This window comes from Siphateles boraxobius, unplaced genomic scaffold (genome assembly GCF_051911475.1).
Source record: "Siphateles boraxobius isolate OS27281-9 unplaced genomic scaffold, OSU_SipBor_1 5, whole genome shotgun sequence".
In the NCBI taxonomy this organism is placed as follows: domain Eukaryota; kingdom Metazoa; phylum Chordata; class Actinopteri; order Cypriniformes; family Leuciscidae; genus Siphateles; species Siphateles boraxobius.
The window spans coordinates 6,301,066-6,327,280 of record NW_027509141.1 but is presented as its reverse complement, the minus strand read 5'-3'; the positions used below and the strand labels follow the sequence as shown (position 1 = coordinate 6,327,280).

The window sequence follows — 26,215 nt, the reverse complement described above, 5'->3', positions numbered from 1 at the left end:
GCGTAGGTTACCAGCCACCAATTTTTCCCAGTCTGGAATCGGAGGTCGCGGTCCCCTCCGCTCACGCCTTTGTTCAGAGGTGTCACCGCACTTGGACTAGAGCCCGTGAGACTCTACTCCAGGTGGGGGCGCGCATTAAGGCTAAGGCCGATCGCCACAGGTCGAAGCCTCCCGTATACGTCGTTGGTCAAAAAGTGTGGCTTTCAACCAAGAACATTCCTCTTCGCTCTGTATCTAATAAACTTGCTCCCAAATTTATTGGCCCGTTTACTGTCACCAAGATCATTAGTCCGGTGGCAGTCCGCCTCAAGTTACCTCCCGCGTACAGGAGGATCCAGTCCGCCTTCCATGTATCTAAAATTAAGCCGGTGTTTCATTCTCATATTAATCCGCCAGTCCCGGTTCCTCCCCCACCGCGACTCGTAGATGGGGAGACCACGTATTCGGTTAATCGTATACTGGACTCTAGGCGGAGAGGACGCGGATTTCAGTACTTGGTGGACTGGGAGGGTTACGGTCCGGAGGAGAGAAGTTGGTTGCCTGCTAGAGACATACTGGATCACTCCCTCATCGATGATTACAATCGACAGAGTAAGGAGTCTGGGAACGCCAGGAGGCGTTCTTAGGAGGAGGGGTACTGTCAAGGTAGATGCATTCTCTGTTCCTTCTCGTCTCGTGTTTATGTTGTGGTATGAATGCACGTGTGTAGTGGGCGTGAGTGTATGACATCACCTGATCCGCTTCAGCTGATCCTCATTCACTTCACCAGCTGCAATCAATCTCACCACTCTACTTATACTTACCGCTGTTCTATCATCCTTGTCAGATCGTTGTTTGATGTCGTTCGTGTTGGTGTTCCGGTGTCCAGTTCCTGCCTTGTGTTCCTGTTCTTCGGCTTCGTCGCTGGGTTTCGTCTGCCGTCTCACCGTCACCGCACCTCTTCACTTCATCACGGATCCTGACCACCGAAGTCCCTGTGTCACCTTTTCTCATCTGCCTGTACTGCTTATTATTCTTCATTAAATCACTGTTCACTTGCTATTGCTTCCAGTCATTCATCACTCAACATGACAACAATACCTTTAATGACATGCTTTTTTTCATTGCTTGGTTGTGTACTTTATTATATAGACAGTAGAACATTTATAGTTAAAAGTTAAACAGGCTCTTTGATGAATAGCAGCTATTGAATAAAGTTGAGAAGGCGTTAAAAACAAGGTTTGTAAGTTTACTTTTTATGTAACATAGAAATTCGATAAGAATATATTTGAATAGAGCATATGATTGTTCTTGCATTGTTTCTCATAGCTTTTTGGTACATAACAGCTACCGTAGATGCAACATGCATTTGAAAAAGCGAGGCGCTGGAGAGCACAATTCGTTTGAATGCAAAATACAATTTCACCGCTAGATGGGAGAAATTCCTACACAATGTCCCTTTAAATAACGATAACAATAAGAAATGTTTCTTGAGCATCAAATCAGCATATTAGAATGATTTCTGACCTGGAGACAAACCATTTTTTATTAAAATAAAAACATTGCAAAAATACAGAATGTTTTAAACAGGTTTCCTAAATTGGAAAAGCATTTAATGTATGCTCCAAGATGCTGACATTTATTTTATAAGTCTTTTATTGAATCAGTGTTTTTTATAGGGGTGATAAAACACGCTTTCACTTTTCTAACTTTAGCTAGTGTGTAATGTTGGGTGTTTGAGCATAAACAACATCTGCAAAGTTACAGCGCTCAAAGTTCAAAGCAAACGGAGATATTTGCTTTTAAAGAAATCAATTTCTAAGGACTACAGCAAACGGCTGGTAGGGACTACACGTCATTCCTCCAGGGTTGCTGACGTCACTAACCCCAATATTTACATAAACCCCTCCGACGAGAATACAAAATAAGGGCGAGGCCATTTTTGCGTTGGAGAAGAGTTGTTGTGGTATAACATTAGTAGGCTGTTGTTGCCGCAATGCCGTCGAAACGCTGTTATTTTTATCCGGATTGCAGGTTCGCTTTGTTAAGCCTTCCTAGGGTTGCGGGAGTTAGGGATCAATGGTTAAAATTTATTTTTAACAAGGTCCCTCATTATTATTACCAAAATCTCGCTCTCTGTGCTGCACATTTTACGGAGGAAAGCTTCCACAATCTTGGCGAGTTCAATGCAGGATTCCCACAACGGCTTGTGCTGAAAGATGGAGCAGTTTCAACTTTAAGAACAGAAGCTGTTGTTTACGGGCCACAACCTGTAAGTATGATTTATTTTTCGTCGATGTGTTTTCCTGCAATAGTTCGTATTGTTAATTGTACGTTGTAGCAAGGAAGTAAACAAATGACAACGCTGTTTGGCTTCGCAAATTAGCTAGTTAAATGCTCATTCATACTTAACGTTACAAACTTTTTTAAATCTCAACAGCGAACTTGGAATTAGTGTAAATTATTCTTTGATTAGAGCTTTTATGTATTGTTTATCTACATGCTTGTTTATCTACAGGCATGCTAAACATGGTTCTGTGTTTGATTTGGCTAACTTACTGTAGTTACCTTAAAGCCAATGTTTAGTGTTCGTTTTGGTTTAATAGTTCTGGCGACAGATATTTGGCTACAATCGTTCTAAAAATACAAAAGTAACGGTACCATACAGTCAATAACGATCACTATAGATCCGCAGTCTTTACTCAAAAAAATCCCTTTGAGGACTGTAACGTTAGTATAATTTGTTAGAACGATTATATGAAATTCTTGTTTATGAATATGAAGCTTATTTTTTGTAATACTATAATAATTAGTACAATTTAATTACAGCGTAATTTCTATTAAATTCTATGAATTTCACTCGTAATTTTTATTTCTAAAAAGAAATGAGACAGAAACAACAACAAAAAACAAACCTTTCTGAAACGTCGTTTAACAGCCGTTCTTGAACAGGTTCTGCTCGATCCTCTTCTCTAACATTCTCTGGGTCCGATCCGGGGATCAAATTGGTATGGTTTTATTGACGCCATCGTTTATAATACACCAAACCACAAAGTACCGGTAAAGGTACGGGGCGTGACGTTTCCGGAAAACGTGCACTAGACAGTTAGCGAATCACAACACACTAGGCCAGCTAACCAATCTGAGCCCATTGCGTAGTTTTGAGGGACTGGCTTCATAGAACCAGGAAACCATCAGACTGTTTTTACAAGGAGGGACAGAGCAGTGTAGAATAAAGGTAAAATATATGAAAAATAATGCAATTTTTTAAAAACAAAGCATGAACACATGTTACAGTGCACCCCAAAACACAATCAAGCCTTCTAAAAAATTTGTTTTACCACCCCTTTAATATAGCTTGGTTTGGCAATCTTACATTGACAAACAGGTATAGGTTGAATAGTCTTGTTAAGGTGGCAGGAAAGGTCATAGGGGTAAGTCAAATTCAGCCCATTGACATTTATCACAGACAGGATTTGAATAAGGCACATTCGATTAAGAAATTTAGATCATCCTTTATATAATGATTTTCAATTGTTGCCTTCTGGGCTACGTTTTAGGGTGACGGGTGGAAGTGTCACGATTCATGAGTTCGCTGTTTTCTTCATGTCTCGTGTCATTGTTGTTGTGTGTGTGTGAGTGGGCGTGGCCGCTCGTGCCACTGATCAGCGTGCCAGCTGATCTCGTTCCCTGCACCAGCTGCTGCCAATTCACTCACCTATAAAGACTCAACACACTCTCCTCTCTTTGTCAGATCGTTGGTTTGGTGTTCTCTGTGTCGTGCTTCGTGTTCCTGTCGTAGTCTGTTCCAGTTGAGTTCCTGTTCGGTGTCTTCGTGTCCTGTCTCGTCTGGATGTCCATCTGCACTGGATTCACCATCACCCGCACCGGTATCACCACCACCTGCACGCTGACCACTGAGTCCCTGCGCCACCATCTGCAGTGTTCCTCGTGATTGTCTTTGTGTCTTCTGACCATTAATAAAAGAGTCAACTTGCATTTGCTTCCGTCCAGTTCTTGTGACAGAACGATCTGACCTACAATGGAAGCAGCAGGGGAAACAGCCTCTTCCTTGGAAGACTTCTTCAAGACCTGCATGGCGCGGATGGATTCCCAGGAGAGGAATACTAATGAATCGGGTCGAGCTATTCAAGCTCTTGTGGCGCAGGTGTCCGAGCTCACCCAGCGATTCCAACTGATGCAAGCTCCCACTGCGCCACCCACACCAGCCGTTCCTCTCGTACCACCAGAGAACGCCTCCCAGTCAGAGCCCCGCTTACCTGTTCCTGAGTCCTACAACGGTGAGCCGAACTTTTGCAGAGCATTCCTAACTCGCTGTTCGATGCACTTCTCTTTGCAGCCCAGGACCTTTGCCAGTGAACGCAGTAAGGTCGCGTTCGTGCTCACTCTTCTGACTGGGAAGGCAGCGCTATGGTGAACGGGGGTGTGGGAGAACCAAGACTCGTGCTGTAACTCGTTCCAGACACTCGCCGCCGAGATGAGAAGAGTTTTTGACCGTGCGGTCGCGGGAAGAGAGGCGGCCCGGATTCTAGCAGACCTCAAGCAAGGTGAAGGATCTGTATCTGATTACTCTATCGAGTTCCGGACCTTGGCGGCAGAGTGTCAGTGGAACGAGGAGGCGCAGTGGGATATGTTCCTGCATGGGCTGGCTGACCGCGTCCAGAGAGAGATTTATGCCCTGGACTTACCTACTACCCTCAATGGGCTGATCGAGTTGGCACTCCGTGTGGACTCCCGACTCTCCAGAGTCGAATCTCGGAGGTTACCCGCACGGGTATCTGGAGCGGCGGAGACTTCGCGAGCCAGCGGCGGGGACGCGGTCAGCCCCGTCTACGATCACGAGCCCATGCAGGTCGGGCGAGCTCGGCTTTCCCGGGAGGAGAAGGAGAGGCGGAGGTCCCAGGGCCTTTGCCTTTACTGTGGTGCAGCAGGACATTTTGCTTTCAACTGCCCGGTAAAAGGCCAAGCCCGGCAGTAAACCTGAGGCTACTGTCGGGTGGGATCTCCGCCGAGAAGACCTCATCAACATCAACGCTCCTCCCGGTAAGACTCAGGTGGTCAGTTCACTCTCACGACTGTCAAGCACTACTGGACTCTGGGGCTGAAGGTAACTTCATGGACCACACTTTTGCACTCAGGATTCAGGTTCCCCTTCTACCCCTCAGTCACACCATCGCAGTGCACGCGATTAACGGACAAACACTCCCTACCATCTCTTATACCTCTGGACCCCTCACACTCAGCGTATCCGGCAACCATTCCGAAACCATCTCTTTTTATATCTTGGACTCCCCCCTGGCACCCATTGTTTTAGGTCATCCCTGGCTCCTCAAACACAATCCCAAAATAGACTGGCAGCAGAGATCAGTGTCTGAATGGAGCAATAAATGTCATGAGTCCTGTCTTGTGTCTGCTTGTCCGTCTGTTTCTGTTTGTACGTTTCAGGAGGAAGCAGCGGACTTGTCAAGCGTGCCCACGGAGTACCTAGACCTGAAGGAGGTGTTCAGTAAGTCTCGTGCTGCTTCTCTCCCTCTGCATCGTCCCTATGACTGTGCTATAGAGTTATTGCCAGGTACGTCTCCGCCTAAAGGCAAGTTATATTCACTTTCTGTCCCAGAGAGGGAGGCTATGGAGAAATATATTTCTGATTCTCTAGCAGCGGGGTTCATCCGTCCCTCCTCTTCTCCAGCGGGGGCGGGGTTCTTTTTTGTGGGGAAGAAGGATGGGTCTTTGCGACCTTGTATTGACTACCGGGGGCTGAACAACATCACGGTAAAGAATACTTATCCTTTGCCGTTGATGTCTTCAGCCTTCGAGAGGTTGCAAGGAGCATCTATCTTCACAAAGTTGGATTTACGTAATGCCTATCATTTGGTCCGCATCAGGAGGGGGGATGAATGGAAGACTGCTTTTAATACCCCCAGGGGGCACTTTGAATACTTGGTCATGCCTTTCGGCTTGTCCAACTCCCCAGCGGTCTTCCAGGCACTCGTCAATGACGTGCTGCGAGATATGGTCGACCAATTCATATATGTCTACCTGGATGACATATTGATTTTTTCTTCTTCTCTCCAGGAACACGTGCAGCACGTTCGACGAGTGCTTCAGAGACTGCTAGAGAATGGGCTTTTTGTCAAGGCGGAGAAATGCGCTTTTCATGCACAGTCTGTTCCTTTCCTTGGGTACATTGTGTCGTCTGAGGGAGTGCGTATGGATCCTGAGAAGGTTAAGGCTGTGGTAGATTGGCCAAGTCCAGATTCCCGTAAGGCCCTACAGAGGTTTTTGGGGTTCGCCAATTTTTACCGACGATTTATTCGCAATTTCAGCCAACTAGCCTCGCCTCTGACCGCCTTGACCTCTCCCAGAACGGCGTTCAGGTGGTCAGACGCAGCGGAAGCTGCGTTTGCCAAACTGAAAGGCCGCTTTGTTTCAGCCCCCATCCTGGTTACCCCTGATTCATCACGTCAGTTTGTGGTGGAGGTCGATGCGTCAGAGGTGGGGGTAGGTGCAGTACTATCCCAACGCTCTCTCACAGACGACAAGATGCACCCATGCGCGTTTTTGTCCCATCGATTATCCCCTGCCGAACGTAACTATGATATTGGTAATAGAGAGTTGTTGGCAGTCAAATTGGCATTGGAGGAATGGCGCCACTGGTTAGAAGGGTCGGGGGTACCTTTTGTCGTCTGGACAGACCATAAGAATTTGGAATATATCAGAACTGCTAAAAGATTGAACTCTAGGCAGGCTCGGTGGGCACTTTTTTTCGGACGTTTTGACTTTTCTCTCTCGTACCGCCCGGGCTCCAAAAACATCAAGCCCGATTCTTTATCGCGCATTTTTGACCGTTCCGATCGCCCGTCTACTCCCGAGAGCATTTTTCCAGAGACTCTAATTATCTCTACTCTCACATGGGAGGTCGAATCGAGGGTCAAGACGGGCTTACAAGGGGTAACGCCTCCGGTCGGTTGCCCACCGAACCGTTTATTTGTGCCAGAGGAATTACGGTCCGACGTTGTTCAGTGGGGGCATTGTTCCAATGTGGCTTGTCATCCAGGAGTTAGCCGCACTACATCTTTAGTCAAGCAACGATTTTGGTGGCCTCGTATGGCTCGCGACGTTCACAGTTTTGTTTTGGCTTGCTCAGTTTGTGCCACTGGTAAGACTTCCAATCGACCCCCAGATGGGCTCCTTCAACCGCTGCCGGTTCCTTCGAGACCCTGGTCCCACATCGCTCTAGATTTCGTCACCGCCCTCCCACCCTCTCAGGGTAACACGGTAGTTTTAACCGTGGTGGACCGGTTCTCGAAGGCGGCCCACTTTATTCCCTTGCCCAAATTGCCCTCAGCCAAGGAAACAGCGGTAACAGTCGTTAACCACGTCTTTCGGTTACATGGCCTCCCGACAGACGTGGTTTCCGACAGAGGTCCCCAATTTGTGTCCAAATTTTGGCAAGAATTTTGTAGATTACTGGGTGCGACTGTTAGTCTGTCCTCAGGGTTTCATCCCCAGAGCAATGGCCAAACTGAGAGAGCCAACCAAGATTTGGAGAGAACGTTGCGATGTATGGTTTCCAAGAATCCTTCCTCATGGAGCCAACAACTGTCAATGGTGGAGTACGCCCACAATTCATTACCAGTATCATCCACGGGCCTATCTCCGTTTGAGTGTAGCATAGGGTACCAGCCACCAATTTTTCCTAGTCTGGAACCCGAGGTCGCGGTTCCCTCCGCTCACGCCTTTGTCCAGAGGTGTCATCGCACTTGGACTAGAGCCCGAGAGACTCTACTCCAAGTGGGAGCGCGCACCAAGGCCAAGGCTGATCGCCACCGGCGGAGGCCTCCCGTATACGTCGTCGGTTCCAAAGTGTGGCTTTCTACCAAGAACATTCCTCTCCGCTCCGTCTCGAATAAGCTTGCTCCCAAATTCATTGGTCCGTTTACTGTCACCAAAATCATTAGTCCGGTGGCAGTCCGCCTCAATCTTCCTCCAGTGTACAGGAGAATTCATCCCGTGTTTCATGTATCCAAAATTAAGCCCGTTTTTCGTTCTCGTATTAATCCGCCTGTCCCGGTTCCCCCACCGCCGCGACTCGTAGACGGGGAGACCACATATTCGGTTTATCGTATTCTGGACTCAAGGCGGAGGGGACGCGGGTTCCAGTACTTGGTGGACTGGGAGGGTTACGGTCCGGAGGAGAGAAGTTGGGTGCCTGCTAGAGACATTCTGGATCACTCCCTTATTGATGATTACAATCGACAGGTAAGGGAGTCTGGGGACGCCAGGAGGCGTCCCTAGGAGGGGGGGTACTGTCACGATTCATGAGTTCGCTGTTTTCTTCATGTCTCGTGTCATTGTTGTTGTGTGTGTGTGAGTGGGCGTGGCCGCTCGTGCCACTGATCAGCGTGCCAGCTGATCTCGTTCCCTGCACCAGCTGCTGCCAATTCACTCACCTATAAAGACTCAACACACTCTCCTCTCTTTGTCAGATCGTTGGTTTGGTGTTCTCTGTGTCGTGCTTCGTGTTCCTGTCGTAGTCTGTTCCAGTTGAGTTCCTGTTCGGTGTCTTCGTGTCCTGTCTCGTCTGGATGTCCATCTGCACTGGATTCACCATCACCCGCACCGGTATCACCACCACCTGCACGCTGACCACTGAGTCCCTGCGCCACCATCTGCAGTGTTCCTCGTGATTGTCTTTGTGTCTTCTGACCATTAATAAAAGAGTCAACTTGCATTTGCTTCCGTCCAGTTCTTGTGACAGGAAGAACAAACCATTTTAAGGTTTTTTTGTTTTTTTGTTTTGTTTGGGTGGCTGTTGGTTTAATGAACTATTCATAGGTAGATTTTGATATGAACTATGACTGTGTCATGTGTATTATGTGTTGTCTGCATGTCTGGTACCTTTTTCTGCAGAACTAGTTTCCCCTAAGGGGGACAGTAAAGTGTAAACAAGCAATCAAACAATATTTTAACACTGAACCTAAAGATACAAAATAAAAGGAATAAGGATTAGGTCAAAACCTGATTAGACAGATTTTATGACCCAAATTTTGCGAAAGAACTTAACGAACATCCAAAATAATGCAGTGTGCTGGACACTCGTCGTATGTGCGTACTGCGTACGTAGTTGACATTATGGTATTTTTTTATCAGCTGAGAACTCAAGAAGAGCTTATGAAATGTGTAAAGGGGTCAAAACAGCAGCAGAAATCCCTCCGATACACACACAAACAATGAACTGCTGCAAGAAGACGTTTCTGACGCCTGAACTGAACTGTAATGGGCAACTGTCTTTTTAGGGTCGCATCTTGTGACATCACATCCTGTTTTTGGTTCGTCTTTAGTCTGGGTTGCGTTTAAATTTCACTTTCAGTCAAACTGCACCAGAGTTTTTTTGAAGCATTCTTTCAGGGGTCTATGTCTGCTTGTTTGGGGCACACCAGGGCAAATTAACCACATTAACAGAGCAATCGCAACAGTTCGTTTCAATCGAACCAATCCTGCCAAGTGTGAACACACCATTAAACATTGAAAACATGACACTCATAAAGCATTAACTCAAAGTTTTTCTTTTAAAAGTCTTTCAAAAAATGTCACACACTGTGTAGTGTCCGAGAGAGGTCAAAACATGGCTAATTCAGATCTGCAGTCTTTGGAGGTTGCTTAGTTGTGAAAGATCAGGGCCAGTTATCTGGAGATTCAAACCCCTGAAGGGGGGATTCATTGGAATTACTAGGACCCCCAGTCGCTGTTGTGCAAGAGATTTGAACCATGTTCTCTAGGCAGACCGTCCTTGTTTAAATGCTCTGTAAATTGCTTTTAAAAAGTCACCTTGACACATCTTCTTTAGTGTGCTGGTGTGGTGTTTTGCTGTTAGTGACCAAGTGAATCCTCTAAAGAAATCATTTTGTGCTGATATGAAAGTGCTATGAAACGTCAAAGTGGTAGTTGCGTAGGCTGTCAATGGAGCGACAGAAATTTTTTTCATTTAAAAAAATCTTCATTTGTGTTTCAAAGATGAACGAAAGTCTTACAGGTTTGGAAAGATATCAGGGTGAGTAAATGATGACAGAATTTCCCTTTAAATTCATATTTTTGGTTTGTTATTTCAATCCAAATTGTGTAAGTTTGTGTAGTTGGCTGGTGGGACGAGCAGTGATGAATATTTTAGTGGTTGTGTGTTGGGGAACTTCAGGTCTGATTGAAGTCCCAATGTCTTCAAGGTCACTAATGTTCATCATGCACAGATGCCTGGGATTCTCTTGGAATGCTACAGGAATTTATTCATTTAGTAACCGTTTCAGTGCCATTTTCATTTTACATTTGCCTTATGTCACAAATACTCTTTAAAACTGAGGGCACACAGTGCTCATGTCTGGTCTGTTTGTGTTTTATTCCATGTTCCTGTTAGCAGCGATTAGCGACTGCTGGTAAATCATTAATACCCACTGACAGACTCCTCTGGGAGCCTGAGCATGTCATCTTCTTTATTTGGTGTTGTGAGTGGAGGAGCAAACTGGTGGAAATTGCCCCTAAAATGCCCCAGTCGACCCTGCAGAGACGCTGTCAGAGTCTAATGGTGCTTTTAGCTGGAGATGTTCTGGCAGACGCGCTCTTTTCTCTCTGCTTCACTATGTTTCGAACTCACTGGCCACTGAAGACTGTGTCCTCACAGACTAATGAAAATAGTATAACTGAAGGAGATTCTTAAAAGATCATTGTTTGATGAATTCTCTTATGCTCAGCAGCATTTATTTGATCCAAATAGAGTTGAAAAGTAATATTTTGAAACAATATTGCAATTTAAAATAACTGCTTTCTATTTGAATATACAGTATTTTAAGATGTTAATTATTCCTGTGATCAAAGCTGAATTTTCAGCATCATTACTCCAGTCTTCAGTGTCACATGATCCTTCAGAAATCAAATCATTCTAATATGTGGATCTGATGCTCAAGAAATGTTTCTGATTATTATTAATGTTAAAACAGCTGGCTGCTTCATATTTTTGTGGAAACCGTGATGGAATTTTTTTGATAAATAGAAAGTTCAAAAGAACAGAATTTATTTGAAATAGAAAGCTTTTGTGACATAAATGTATTTACTGTCACTTTTGATCAATTTAATATTTCCTTGCTGATAAAAGTATTCATTTCATTATTTCTTTCAAAAAATACTGAAACTTCTGTACAGTAGTTTAATAATGTATTATATATTTTATGTATTTCAAAAACTGTAAACCGTTTAACTTTATCTTACCTACTATAGTTTAAATTCTTTTGATGCCTGAAATTATTTAAAGCACATAATTTCACAAAAATGGCACAATTAATGGAATTATTTATTTTTAATAATATTTTACAAAGGTAAAATATGCATCTGAAAATCTATTCCGTTATAGGAAAATATCACCTAATAAATATCACACCTTTTGATACTGATTTCTTTCTTTTTTTATTTACAGAAAGTTATATTTTGGGGCATCCTTAGTATAATTGTTATAATTTGTAACTTTGTTAGCAGAACATTAGCAGTTTATCCTGCATCTGTGGACGGTTCTTTGTAAAAGTCCCCTTTCTGTTAACATAACGTAACATAAACCCTCTTCATTTGACTCATATGACCTCATCACAGTAAGTGTGATGAATGTCAACAGGATCCGTGACTTTTGAACTTGATTTTTTTTGTCGATTTGTCACGTTACCATTAAACTCACGAGTATATTCACAGAATATCCATACTGTCCTCTCATGAATATTAATGTAGCCCTCTGTCATGTGCTTTAGGGAGGTCTGACGGTGATAGACTGGTCATCTCAAAAGGCCTCATGGGACTGTATTGCATGAATGTATAATGAAGAGTTGAAGCTTTTTGTGAGTCAACATAGAACTCATGGGGTTCAAGACCACCAGTTTAATCCATAAAAGCACTTAGTCAGATGAAGAGCACCGTCACAGCAGGTGACGGTGTTTGGAGCAGCATATCTAGCGTCGTAAAAACCTTACAGATGGTGTAAATACTGTTGTAAGTTGCACTGTTATTCAATCACTTACTATATATATATAATGTATATGTAGTATTTCATATTGTAAAAATGACTAGATTTTAACGTGTTCTGAATAAAATGTGAAAAAAGTTTTTTCAGAAAAAAACTCACTGTCCTCCTACTGTGTTGTTGCTATGGGTGGTTCCCAAGGTTGTGTGGTTTCTGAAGGTGTTCTGAGAGGTTTTTAGTGCATTGCCAAGTGGTTGCAGTGATAATCAGGTTTCTAGAAATGGTTTGGTTCTTTCTTCAGTGTATTTCTATGGCAGTGGTTCTCAATGAAGTGGGCCGGGACCAACTGGGGGCCGCAGAATGGCTTAAAATCCTTTAAAATAAGCAATTTTTAAACGAAAACAGCTTAATCCGTTAATTTGTCCTTTTAACATTTTATTGAAGAACCAGCATTTGCATGAGCTCGGACAACCATACTGTATGAGTGAATTTTAATCGGGGTATCTAGACCTGGAAAAGCTATGGAAATTATTAATTATGTAAAGTAATTACATTTTTATGAAAAAATATATATACAGAATGAAGAAAAGAAAATATATATATATATATAATATAATCTCAGTACCTTTCATGAATAGAAAGTTACTACTCCATAGAAATATAACGCATTTATTACATTTATTTACTTTTGTATCAATATAAATGTCCTCACTGTCACTTTTGATCAATGTAATGCATTCTTGCTTGATAAAAAGTATGCACTTCTGTTTTGTTAATCTTGAATGGTATCATTGTTTTCACAAAATTGTTAACCAGCATAAACTGTTTCAACATTGATGATAATTATAATAATATGAAAATTTGATTTGATTAAATAAATGCTGCCTTGGTGAGAAGGAGAGACTTCATTCAAAAACAAAAAAATTTAATGTTTCCAAACTTTTAAAACTGTTATTTGTGAGTATAACATAATTAAAAAATATATTTATATTAATTATTAATATCATTATTGTATTCATTCTTTTAACATATCTCCACTCCTAGTTAAAAAAAAAGTTTAAAAATAACCTATTGTTGCAGAAGTGGCTGAAAAATCTTGAGGCCTTTAAATGTTGTCTTTGATGCATTCAAAAGTCAAAAAAAAAAAAAAATTTGGGGGCAAAGACCAATAAATGATTTCAGCAGTACAGCAACTTTTGCTTTACTTGACTATTTAGTTTTGACTAGATAAAGGAACATATTTCCGTGTCGCTCACCACTTCGCTCAACCAGATTTGTTTGTTATTACATCAAGATGCATTTGAATTTTGAGTGACTATTGTTTTCTTTCATGAGAACCAGTGTTATGATATTTCCTCTAGTGTCTTGATTACTCTGGACTAACTTGAACCTTTTTTAGTGGAAATTGGCGGGGAGTTAGCAAAACAAACACATGAGCATGTGCATTACCAGATTTGAATCAGTGTCTGCTTTTCCGTCTTTTCCTCCCCCAGAATCACCAGGGCTTACCGTGTACGCAGCGACTTCCACGCACGCTATCAGGCCATATCACGGACATATGTGTACCGCTTTGCTTCGGGTCTCAGACATCACACAGAAATGCCAGTAACGGAGAGGGATCTATGCTGGGCATTACGAGACACGTGAGTGCCACCCCCGCTCTTTTGCACGTGCTCAGAGGGCTTCTGTCTAAAACCGCATCACTACGCCTGTGTCACAGAAGCTAAATCCTCTCAGAGAGGAATAGGAACAAGCACTGGAAAAAGCTGCACATGAATTATACACACTCACAAACAAGAGCCATCGCAAGGGCAAGCAAATGATTATATAGGCCAACATTGAAACCAAAGAACGCAGATGAGGAAAGCATGCATTGTTTCGGCAGTGCATGCCTCAGATGTCTTTTTGAAGCCCACGACGGAGCGAGAGGCTCGTCTCCAAGGTGACGAGTGAACATTAATGCTATTTTTTCCACTGTCTTCATTTTTAGTGAGAAAGTAGGCCAAGATAAGCTTCAGGCTCGTAGTGACGTAGAACAACACCCACTGTCGTCTTATGTCTTGTCCATGAACACACACGTTACATCTGGCTTTCCATCTCATTCATAAGAACTGCTATTCCCCTCACATAAACTGGATTAAGTCCTTTAAAAATGGATGTTTGTCGAGGTTGTGCTCATCCGAATGTTCCTTGACCTGTGTGTCTTTTAAGTTAGAATTAATCATTAATCTATTTTAATCATTTAAAAAGCATGCAGTGAAAAATTATTTTTATATATATATATATATATATATATATATATATATATATATATATATATATATAAAATAATGAAACTTAATAATGTACTTGTCAATAGAGAGAGGTGCTGAACAGATGCAGGTACACCCCCCCCCCCCCCCCCTCTCTTTCTCTTAATAATGAATCAAATAAATGCTATAATTAATTAATTCAAAAATAAATGTAATCTTACGCACTACTTTATCTCTGTGTCTGATTCAGAGAGGGCAGAATGCTAGATCTACAAGCTGTAACTGATGAAAATAACCATCAGTTTGGCCCTTTTGGTCAAATATTGCATTGCAAACATCAGTAATAGCTTTAAGTTGTCAATGCTGGCAAATGACCATGGTATAAGCGTGATAATCCACGGCTAGCTGTGCATTAAAGGATTTTAATGCACTTCGTGGAGGCAAAGTTTGGCCGATAAATTACCCCCCCCAAAACAATTTTAAGTCAATATTGTGTTAAATGAAAAAAAGAAAACCCATTAAATAGACATTACAAAAACTTTTAGAAAAAATATTTTATTTGATTCGACATAATTTATTACACATAAACTTTTAGGCTACAACGACCATGAAGTTTTTCAGAAGCTGCATCTGAATTGGTATTTAGATTCTAATATCCTCTTTTATGTTCCACAAAGAAAGTCATACAGATTTTAAATTACATGAAGGTGAGTAAATAAACAATATACCGTTTAATTATTTATTTTTTTGGGCGAACTATTACCAAAATATAAAATTATTGTTTTAATGAAATGATACGCTATAAAAGATACTAACACTGTATGTGGCGGTAAATATCTAAATGAGTAAGTTATTGAGTCATTAATTAATTCGATTCGTTCAAATGGCTGATTCATTCAGGAATTAAGTTAATTAAGTTCATCCGAAATTGCAAACTTCCCTACTATATAGTTGGTGAAAAACAGTATGTGTCAAAAAAAGTATGTCTGAATTCACAGTACTTCATAAAAGACCAGGCAAGAAACCAATTACCTACTACTTCCGGCAAGAAAAATATGAAGTAGCAGAACTGTTTTCAACATTGATAATACTAAGAAATGTTTCTTGAGCAGCAAAACAAATCCGTAAAAAAAAAAATTATTCAGCTATGCATCACAGGAATAAATTACCTTTTAAAATAAATCAAAATAGAAAACAGTTATTTAAATGTTCAGTAATATTTCAGTAATATTACTGTTTTACTATATTATATCCTAAATTAATTAAATGCAGTATTAAAATACTGTTGATCGCAGTCACCACACAGTCCGAAAGAAAATAGTTTGATGCTGTCCGTTACTTTATTCTCCCCACAGGAGGCTGAATATCAATGCAATGCAAGAGGCTACTGCACTGCTGATAGGAACCCATGACTTCAGCACCTTCCGGGCCTTGAACTCGGAGACGCCCTTTAAGAACCCAGTGAAGTCCCTAGAGTCGGCCCGGCTGGAGTCTGGGGTCTCATTCAGTCAGAGACACTTTCACAGGTACGACTCTCTTCTGTCCAGGTAAAAAGCTACAGCACCAAAGATTGGAGGAAGCTTGGTTGGATTGGTGTTGTGATGATACCAACAATATTGGTTGACATTATTTTCAATAACAATAAATAAAACAATAAGTCTTTCCAAACTGAAAGACTTTGTTCCATGGAACACAAAATGAGAAGTTTAGCAGAATGTTCACGCTGCTATTTTCCATGCAATGCTGCTGAAAAAAGGCTCCATAATAAAATGCCCAAATTTCTTGTGCACAATATCTCTTATAGTCTTCTCAAACCATATGATACTAGATTGAATTTTAGGTCATTATTCACTGACAGTCTTGCCTTTTAATTATATTTATTTTACTCGATATTTACCAAAAATATATATTACATGGCTTTCGTTTCGTTTGCCAATTCATGTTTTTCATATGGAACAGAAATGGCAGTTCTTATCTGCTATGCAACATGGTGGTGGCACCAGTGTGACCTCTAACAAAAATTTAGTTGCACCGGGAAGAATGTGCAAGATTTTTGCATTAAAATATATAAAAAAAATGCTAGTACTGTGTTATATATTTTGTGTACTTACATTATCCGATTGATTTATGTTTATTTCATTCATGGATATTTGCCATTAACTTACTTCATCATCCTCATATATATAATTTATAAAACCATGATGAAAAGGAGGCAGGACGAAGAATATCTTATATTTCCTGCCCCCTCCACAAAAAAATAAATAAATAAAATAAACTCAACATAACAAATGAAACAAACTAGAAACCAAAACATCAACCTGAAACAGATTTCCAAAGCAAAAGCAAACCATGATCACAAACATCATCATCATCATCATCATCATCATCATCAACTTCTATAAGTGTTCATACAAATCCACAGTTTTCAAACATTATCCCAAATGTTTCCAACAAAGTTTAAAGGGTTAGTTCACCAAAAAATTTAAATTCTGTCAGTATTTACTCACCCTCATGTTGTTCCAGCCCCGTAAGACCTTCGTTCATCTTTAGAACACGAATTAAGATATTTTGGATGAAATCTGAGAGCTGGATCACTCCTCCATAGGTTTCTAAAAGATTGACACTTGCCAGGCCAGAAAAGTTATTAAAGATATCGTTAAAATAGTCCAAGTGACTACAGTGACTCAATCTTAAGTTTATCAAGCGACGAGAATACTTTTTGTGCGCAAAAACAAACAAAAATAACGACTTTATTTCAACTATTCATTTCCTTCTCTGTGGGCCTCTAGTCAGTTAACGTAGTTTAATAGCGTAGAGCACGTACAACAACAGAAGCTTACGCTTTTACACTAGTGAACTGACTCGAGGCCCTTCTCAACAGCATGTGTAGAGGGATTAATTGTGCAAATCAATAATCAAATTTGTGCATCAATCATCCCAATTATGATTTTTTATGGTCCGTAACATGTTCTTTAACTACTGGTCATTATCGGCTCCAAGCTAAAGCAATGTTTACATTGTTTAATATCATGTAGAAATGTCAGAAATGCTTAACACACAGTATGAAAGGCAAAACTGCTTTATACAGCAGAGGATGGCCAGTCTTTGAGACTGGTCTTTCATCAGTCGGCTCTTGAGTTAGGTATGTGCGATGAGACCGTTGCTAGGCAACAGATGTTGGACTAAAGCACGATGCTGACAAAAGCGGGCTGGCTGCTCACTCTTGCTGTAATGAGCTGAGGGACAGACACTGACTATAGCCTGTCAGATACAGTGAAGAATGGCCATTTTTATTCCATCCTTTCCATACTCCTTCAGCTCAGTTCAGTGTACTGAAGAAAACATTTTAGTAACAAAACTATTTTGGGCAAATACCAAAAGAGGCATTCAGTATTTGATTATTTGGGGTAATTGACTGCATTTATGAAGTGAAGTGATGTGACGTGTAGCCAAGCATGGTGTCCAATACCTGGTATTTGTGCTCATTTCACCCATCCCAAGTGCACACACACAGCATGGAGTATTGATTTCACACACAGCGTGAACACACACCCGGTGCAGTGTGCAGCCATTTTTGCTGCGGCGCCTGGGGAGCGATTGGGGGTTTGGTGCCTTGCTCGTCACTTGTGGGTAATGTGAGTGGAAGAGAGCGCTGTTCATTCACCCCCCCACCTACATTTCCTACTTGTCCCTCTATATAATCTATATATATATATCCCTTGTGCTGTGTTGAAAACCCTATAACATTTTTGGTTTTCCCAGTCAAGAATGATCGGCCTGCAAAAAATTGCTTATAAATCTCTCGTTAGCAATATTATCGCCAAATATTGAAATCAATCCGTTTGTCAGCTTGTTTTCTTTCAATTAGGACAGTTTTTGTATTTTTTCATACAATCATACAATTATTTCAATCATAGGCCTTATTTATCCGAGCTTACGTACCATTATTTGTGGATAATTTTGTCAATTTTACATAATATATATATATATAAGTGCACTGTTTATCACACTAATGTGCTTTAATGTTTAATGGAAATTTGTTGTGAAATGTTGTTGTTTTTTTTGTACAAAAAGTCACACTTGGCCAAAAAACCAGCCTACAAAAAATAGCTTATAAATCCCTCGTTATGCTATTAAACTTGCATTGAAGGGCGTCTGTTTAAAACCAGCTCACAATGGGATCCCATTTTGGGTTTCTCACGTGCAGCTCTCAGCTGGGAGAGACCAGTCAGGACACACACACACACACACACACACCCCATCTGCTCTGTTTCACACTAATGTCAAGATCTGCAGGGGATCTGCCGCTTTTATCATCTACACACACTAACTCATAGTCTGTAACTGAATGTCTGCATCAAAACCAGATCAAGGCATTTTGCTTCATAGCCCAAGAAATTCACACAGAATTTTTTTTTCTCTTGAAAGGTGGACCAGTTCCTCCAAAATAGGACAGAAAATGTTGTCTTCGTATGCCATCTGTCGTTAACAGCAGTGTGAACGTTTTCCTTTTCCTTTAGTGTAATGGATCTGTTTGTGCATGAATAAGATCTGCGAAATTACGAAATCTTCCACAAAAGTGATTTAGGGCCCTTTCACACCTACATTGTTTGGTCCGGATTTTCAAACTTTTCAGTTTGAACCGAATCAAAATGACAGGTGTGAAACCTCCCCCTGACCACGGTCCGGACCAAACAGATGAAATTTGGTCAGACGAAAAGAGGTAGTCTCGGTCCAGATCAAACTGAACAAAGGTTTGGATCGTTTCTAGTGTGAAAGCATTTTCCGTATGGTTCGGACTTTCAGACCATTTACAGGAAGTTCCGGTGGTTCTCGCAGGATTGCTTGCAGTCTTCTCCTCCTTTCCTGCCGGCGACGATAAAATGTTCGCACAACGAGGACGTATATTTGGGGAATTTGAACTAGCCTTGAGTAGGCTATAGTTGGTGCTGCAGGTAGTAATGTCGTGATAATAACAGTATAGTGGCAACGATATGCATCTGTTAATTTATTCTTGTCAATTATTATATTTTTTTTCATTCTTGTCAAAGTTACCCGCCGAATTGACAACACGCTCACGTCAGACGCACGTCCATTTACAAACCAGTCAATGTCAAGATGCAGCCCACATAGATGATGATGACAGGACGCACGCATGTCATGTAGAGTTCTTAAGTGCGCTCGCATAATTGCAATGTGAAACCAAAGCTAACCGAATTTATAAAATGTATCAAAACATGAACTTTGGTTCGGACTTTCAGGTGTGAAAACGCCATTATTCTATCTAACAGAGAACACTGATCCAGACCTGCCTACAATGCCTTGATCAAAGTCTATATATTACTTCCACAAATGTCCGTCACAGTGTGTGTGTGTGTGTGTGTGTGTGTGTGTGTGTGTGTGTGTGTGTGTGTGTGTGTGTGTGTGTGTGTGTGTGTGTGTGTGTGTGTGTGTGTGTGTGTGTGTGTGTTAATATTTCAGCTTTGATCACAACTCAAACATTGAGAATCAGGTCATTCTCCTGACATGTAGAGCCTAAATTAAAACCCTGTGTGTTTTAAATGAAGACATGTAGTTAAGTGATGTAGTTAAACAATACATTTATTATTAACTTGGATTTGAACAACAAGATATCCAATATCCAAACAAGGTTTTATACTACAGAAGTTAAGTAGTTAATTTAATGCCATATCCATCTGTATCATAATTAATTGAGATTGAGAGCTTCACCCAGGAGGAGCTTTATGAATAAAGAAACATCATGAATATTACCCCATGTGGTCGTCAGATACATCTGTTATGTCATACAAAGATTAATTAATTACTAAATGAAATGCAAATAAGCTTATTGTCCAGTTTTTTGTATTGAAAATAAAATGAAAATGAAAATAACACTGAGTTGGTTATGAAATGTTTGCACAATCACTAAGTTAATGAGATCAGAAGTTATTTCTACAATAGGGCCATATTCATACAATGGCTTCAAAAGAATCTAGCCATTGAAAGTAGATTCATTGTGCAGATTGAATATGAGGCAAAGACCATAAGCTAATAAGGTAACCTAAATGATTATTGTTTGTAAAACTGTTTAATTAAAATCAAGGGGTCAAGGTCTGGCTAGTTCACATTGGCCAGTTAACTTAACTGACATTAATGTGCCCCTATATGCTATTTTAAGGGCCCTTTCACACCTACCTTGTTTGGTCCGGACTTCCGGACTTTTCAGTTTGGTCCGAATTGACAACACGCTGACGTCAGACGCACGTCCATTTACAAACCAATCAATGTCAGGATGCAGCCCACATTGATGATGACGACAGAACGCAAGTATGTCACGTAAAGTTCTTTAGTGCGCTCGCATAATTGCAGTGTGAAACCAAACCAAAACTTTCTGAAAGTATAAAATGTATCAAAACGTGAACTTTGGTTCGGACCTTGGTGCGGACTTTCAGGTGTGAAAACGCTCTGACAAATGACATTTGTACATTGGAATAAACACATGATCACTTTGAACTTTTTTAATCATTTATTTATTGAAAAAAAACTTTTTAAGCTTCAATCAGTGGTCATATAAATAAAGTATTACGTTTTTAACATGTAACACTGTCGATGGTACCAGTCAGCATTTGAAAGTAGCTTTGCACTTCAAAAAGAGATTGGATCGATTATATTGTTACGCCACCAGATGGCGACAAATGACTTAAAAACATTTCTTATTGAATCGTTCATTCAAGAGATTCGTTCAAAAATGCTGATTCATCTATGAAACAAGTGTATTTGATTGAGGAATTGAATCATTCAAACCCAAGTCTTTTAAATAATTCAGATTAATTAAACATGTTTAATAGACTTCAGCAATTCACATAAATTATGTTATTTTGTTAGGTTGTTTGTTCAGAATCATGATCTCTATTTTTATTCTCAGTTTATCCAGAATTGTGTAGCTCTAATACATAGCTTGTGTATGTATCATTTGGTTCTATTTAAAGTAATGTATAGAAGGTAGGGCCCGAAAGTGACTCAAGCCCAGGGGCCCCCACCACCCTAAGTCCTGCCCTGCTCACCCCTATCACTGAGCAGTCACTCATCTTAATGAATTGCGATCTCATAAAGTTCTGACTGTACAATAAATATCGTATTTAGCCTACATAATGTCTACATTTGTTTCTTTTACAAGTTAAATTATAACAAGAGGATTTGAGTGTGCAGATCTCGGGCAAAAACTCTGGCGTTTTGAGTGAGGAATTCTAACTTAAACATATCCAGCCCTACTTTTCTGTTTACTCTTATTCTTCGAGAAGAACGTTGAGACTAACTAATGTTTTAATGTTTAATATATTTAAAAACATTTGGGGGCCCTTAGCAGTATTTGATTTGGGGGCCCCCTCCCACTACGCGAAGTCACCTGTGCTTGACAATTATTGACACAAATGTCACGCAATAATGATACATTATAAATGAATACAGTGAGGTTATGTATTAATACAAAATAAATAAAAAATAGATGCCTACTTAAATAAAAAAGTTTAAACTTTTACTTTACTCCTTTAATAACTCTTTGAAACTTCTTAAAACAAAATTCCTCAAAACGTATATAAAATAAATGATTTGCAAAACATAATGACAAAAGTGAGACATCAGAAACATAATAAGAACAAGGGTTCAACAATGACAATTATTGTTGAAAACTGTAAAAAAAATATTATTATTATTTCTCTACTGTCTCAATACAGTGTAACTGTCCTCAAAATCTTTTTTATTATTATTATTGTAACAGACTTTGTTGGATTGTACATGACAGAATCCAACAAAGTCTGTTACTATAATACAGGTAATGATGTACTGGCGCTCGTTGTATGTGTGTATGCAATCTATTTTTCCCCTCGGGGCTTGCCGTAGATAGGAATTGGTCGTGCGCACTTGGTACTGGAGTGACGCGGGTTTTTAGTTAGTGATCTGATGTGTGGTATAATGAAGTGGAGAAGAGTTCAAACTGCTATGTTTATTATTTATTCAAACTGCTAACCTTACACCTAGAAGGTTAAGTTCCCCTGCGGCTATTTTCTCCAACTTAAACCGATACCATGACTATGCACAGTCGCGCACGGTAGTCTATGCACTCGCGAGGTGACTAGATTATGCGCATGACTTAAACGCTGGCAGACACAGCAGCAGTTGTTGACAGGTATATTGATCATGAAATCAGAATTTTCTTGTCTTGAATTATTCATTCATATTCATTCATTCATTTATGTCACTTGTTTAAGTCATCTAAAAAAAACAAAAATTTAAACTCGATTTAGTTCGCTTATGCCTCGGTGCGGCCCTGCTGTAAAGACACGAATAGTCAGTAATCTTATGATACTGAAATGTTTCTTTTTCTTTTTGTGTATAAATGTTTGTGTGTATTTACCATTATTTTTGTTTCGGCACGCAAGTTCTCAAGCACTGCCTTTCCCCGAACCAGTTGTTTTTGTGACTGATGGTATTCACGCTCTAATTGCTTTAATTGTTTCCTCTATCAGTTTCTGTTTTTCCTGCTCCCTCGCTTTCCTCATCTCTGCAAACTTTTCTCGCATTTCCTTCTGCACAGACAGCAGTGCCTGAAGATTCATTTTGTGTTTAATGATTTATGATCAGATTCGCAAAATACAAGCTGATTCAAAATTGCACACAGATCAAAAGCTGTACCGTTAGACTGGTGCAAAAATCATACACCGACACTTAATCGCGCAACGAGTCAAAAGTGAGTTTTCAGTGAGAACAGCCTTTGACGCCTCCAGTACAGTGACGTGTCGAGTAGAATGCATTCCGATGACGTCACGCAGCAGCGCTTCAGTGCCGCAGATATCCAAGTACTATTCTGTGCAGACGGTAGCGCGGTGACGTCACGTTTATTACGTCACGTAAGTGTTACCATGCATGCGCCATATCGCGGGGACAGCCCATGCGCGTTAAGCGGTGACGTCACTTGTTTTGACGTCACGCGTATTTAAAACGCATGCGCAAATTTGACATAATATAATTTGTTTAAAAATTTAGATTGGAAAAAGATTTGGTCCCTACAACAAAAATATTTTCTAACTAATAAAAGTAAAAGAAGTATCTTTCAAAATAATACATACATTTTATCCTGTTAAATATTTTATGATTAAATATAAAAGTAACATTGACACAAGATGCTCATTTTCCCAAGTTCACACAGAAACGGTTTATAATTTATTTTGGTGATGTTTCTACACTGAACAACTATGAAAATATATCGACATATTTATTAAAGATAATATCCAGCAAGATATATCAGTAACCTTTAAAGACATTATTTTCGGCTAATTTGATTCTGACCCCACTAAAAAAAAGCCTGCTTTGTTACTAATTTAATTTATTGCGAACATTTTATATCCATAAATGTAAATTCACCAACAACAAACTAGTTTTTATTGTTTTATAACATTTTTTTTAAATGTACCTTAACACTATTTCATCCTCAGTAAATAAGAAAACAATTGAAACAATTTTAAATTGTAAGATCTTTAATTTGTGTAGCCCTACTCTAAATGATGTATAAAATAATATCTTACCCTCCTATTTCTCGTTTTTTTTCTTCTTCTTTGTTTTAGTTAGCCATGCATTGCTAACTTCTTCCTTTATTCTATGTGTTCAGATGACATTGTACATATTGTTGTTATATTTTGTCCAGACAAGTTTGCAATTTTGTTACAGAATTGTATGCCATGATTGTCATCTCTGTATTGTTTGCAAGCATAATAGAATTTTTTTGACATCATATTTTTTAAATAATGCCAATGTACTAAAAAAACCTCTAAAGTAATAATGAAAACATCAAAAGATGAGTACAGCACACACATCCATAGTTTTAACTGTCCCTGACCTAAGGTAAACTTTCAGGAATTTCAGAGTAATTCAGTTCCTCTGTAATAGTTAATAATTGTTTATTTTTGTGCATTATATAAGGCTATTATAAAACATTTATTCAAATAAAGTAGTTTGAAGTTAAACCAACTACAGACATTGTCAATCTCTGTATCCCATATTATGCATGCCAACTCAAAAAACCAAACTCGTAACATTGATAACCTTTATTTCAAAACAAAGATTATAATTGTGTAAAATAAATATGTACACATACAGATAATCACATACATATCTGTACATCAACACACACAAAACTCTGCTTGAAATTCCCCTCCTTCATTGAAAAAACAAATCAACCGAGTAATAGCCCTCCACTTCCTTATCGGAATAAAATCCGCGCAGGACTCCGCTTCTGCCATCACACACACACACAGACACACGCTGGACTCCGCTTCTGCCACCACACACACACACACACACACACACACGCAGGACTCCGCTTCTGCCATCACTCACACACACACACACACACACACACACACACACACACACACACACACACACACACACACACACACACACACACACACACACACACACACGCAGGACTCCGCTTCTGCCATCACACACACACACACACGCTAGTGATGGGCGATACTGCAAATTTCTGTATCGATCCGATACCAAGTAAATACAGGGCCAGTATCGCCGATATCGATACCGATACCGATACTTTTTCATTTTAAAAGCATGCATTTGAACTTGTATGCACTTATGCATGACTGCCTAGGTGGGGCAGTCATGGCCCGGTGGGGCAGTCATGGCCTAATGGTAGCAGAGTTGGACTGGTGACCCAAAGGTTGCTGGTTCAATTCCAGTACCGGCAGGAATATGACTGAGGTGTCCTTGAGCAAGGCCCCAACCCCCAATCGCTCCCCGGGCGCCACTCAAGGCTGCCCGCTGCTCCGGGTGTGTGTATCCACGTTTGCAGTGTGTGTGTGTTCACTACTCACTACTCTGCTCCTAATGTGTGTGCACTTACTTGGATGGGTTAAATGCAGAGGTCAAATTCCAAGTATGGGTTACCATACTTGGCCATCACGTGTCACTTTCACTTTCACTTTCACTTACAGCAGTGTGTCATGATTTATGAGGTGAATGCATCATTAATATGGTAAATCTGAACACGTTTTCATGACTACTAGGCCTAAATATTTTGTGATCTGTGCTCTCAACTCCCCTTTCATTAGTCAGTGACTTTTACAAAACTACCCAAATTATAGTACTAGCCTACTGTTCAAAAGTTTGGGGTCTGTAAGATTTTTATTTCTCTTAGTAAAAACTGTAATATTACAATTTAACAATTTAACATAGGCTATCTGTTTTCTATGCCATAGTAAACTGTAATTTATTCATGTGATCAAAGCTAAATTTTCGGCATCATTACTCCAGTCATGATGATAATTCATTTTAATATGCTGATTTGCTGCTCAGGAAACATTTCTTATTATTATCAATGTTGAAAACAGTTTCATATTTTGTTGGAAACCATGATACATTTTATGCAGAATTATTTGATGAACAAAGTTGAAAGAACAGCATTTATATGAAGTAGATTTTTTTTTACAGTGTAAAACCCTTGACTGTCACTTTTGATCAATTTAATGTATCGATCCTTGTTGAATAAAAATATTAATTTCATTAAAAAGATCTTACTGACGTCAACATTTTAAACCATTATGTACAGTTTTGGTTTGTTTATTGCGAAATAACTCCCGATTGTTTCTCTGTCATCTAAGCAAGGCTTCGTTTCCCAAACGCACTGGGCCTGTGAGCTCAGCGAAGCACCAGCATCGAACGCTCTCTGTGATTGATTGGTTTCGTCTTGTATACAGATGACTAGGAGAAAAGGTTCTATCCTACACAATTACCCGCTAACATTCGCTTATTTTTCCACTTAGACGCTTATTTTACGCACTGAATTGCATGCTAAATTAATAAAAAATTACTGGTAAAAAAAACACACATTTGGATCGATATTTTTGTGTGAGGATCGATCCTTTTCGATACCACGTCAGTATCGAAGTATCGA

The 26,215-nt window shown here is 40.0% G+C and overlaps 3 protein-coding genes across 3 annotated transcripts in view; all 3 read left to right on the top strand.

Moving 5' to 3' along the window:
- LOC143712050 (tRNA pseudouridine synthase-like 1) overlaps nucleotides 1–16,049 on the top strand; it is a 43,414-nt gene extending 27,365 nt beyond the window's left edge. Inside the window, exons 3-4 of the mRNA XM_077204269.1 lie at nucleotides 13,489–13,638; nucleotides 15,603–16,049. Coding sequence (XP_077060384.1) covers nucleotides 13,489–13,638; nucleotides 15,603–15,798 — 346 coding nt within the window. The 3' untranslated portion in view covers nucleotides 15,799–16,049. The remainder of the gene's footprint in view (nucleotides 1–13,488; nucleotides 13,639–15,602) is intronic.
- Nucleotides 1–26,215, top strand: part of LOC143711279 (uncharacterized) — a 549,769-nt gene that overhangs the window by 490,687 nt on the left and 32,867 nt on the right. The gene's annotated exons all lie outside the window — the stretch shown is intronic.
- LOC143712048 (uncharacterized) overlaps nucleotides 1–26,215 on the top strand; it is a 383,255-nt gene that overhangs the window by 324,819 nt on the left and 32,221 nt on the right. The gene's annotated exons all lie outside the window — the stretch shown is intronic.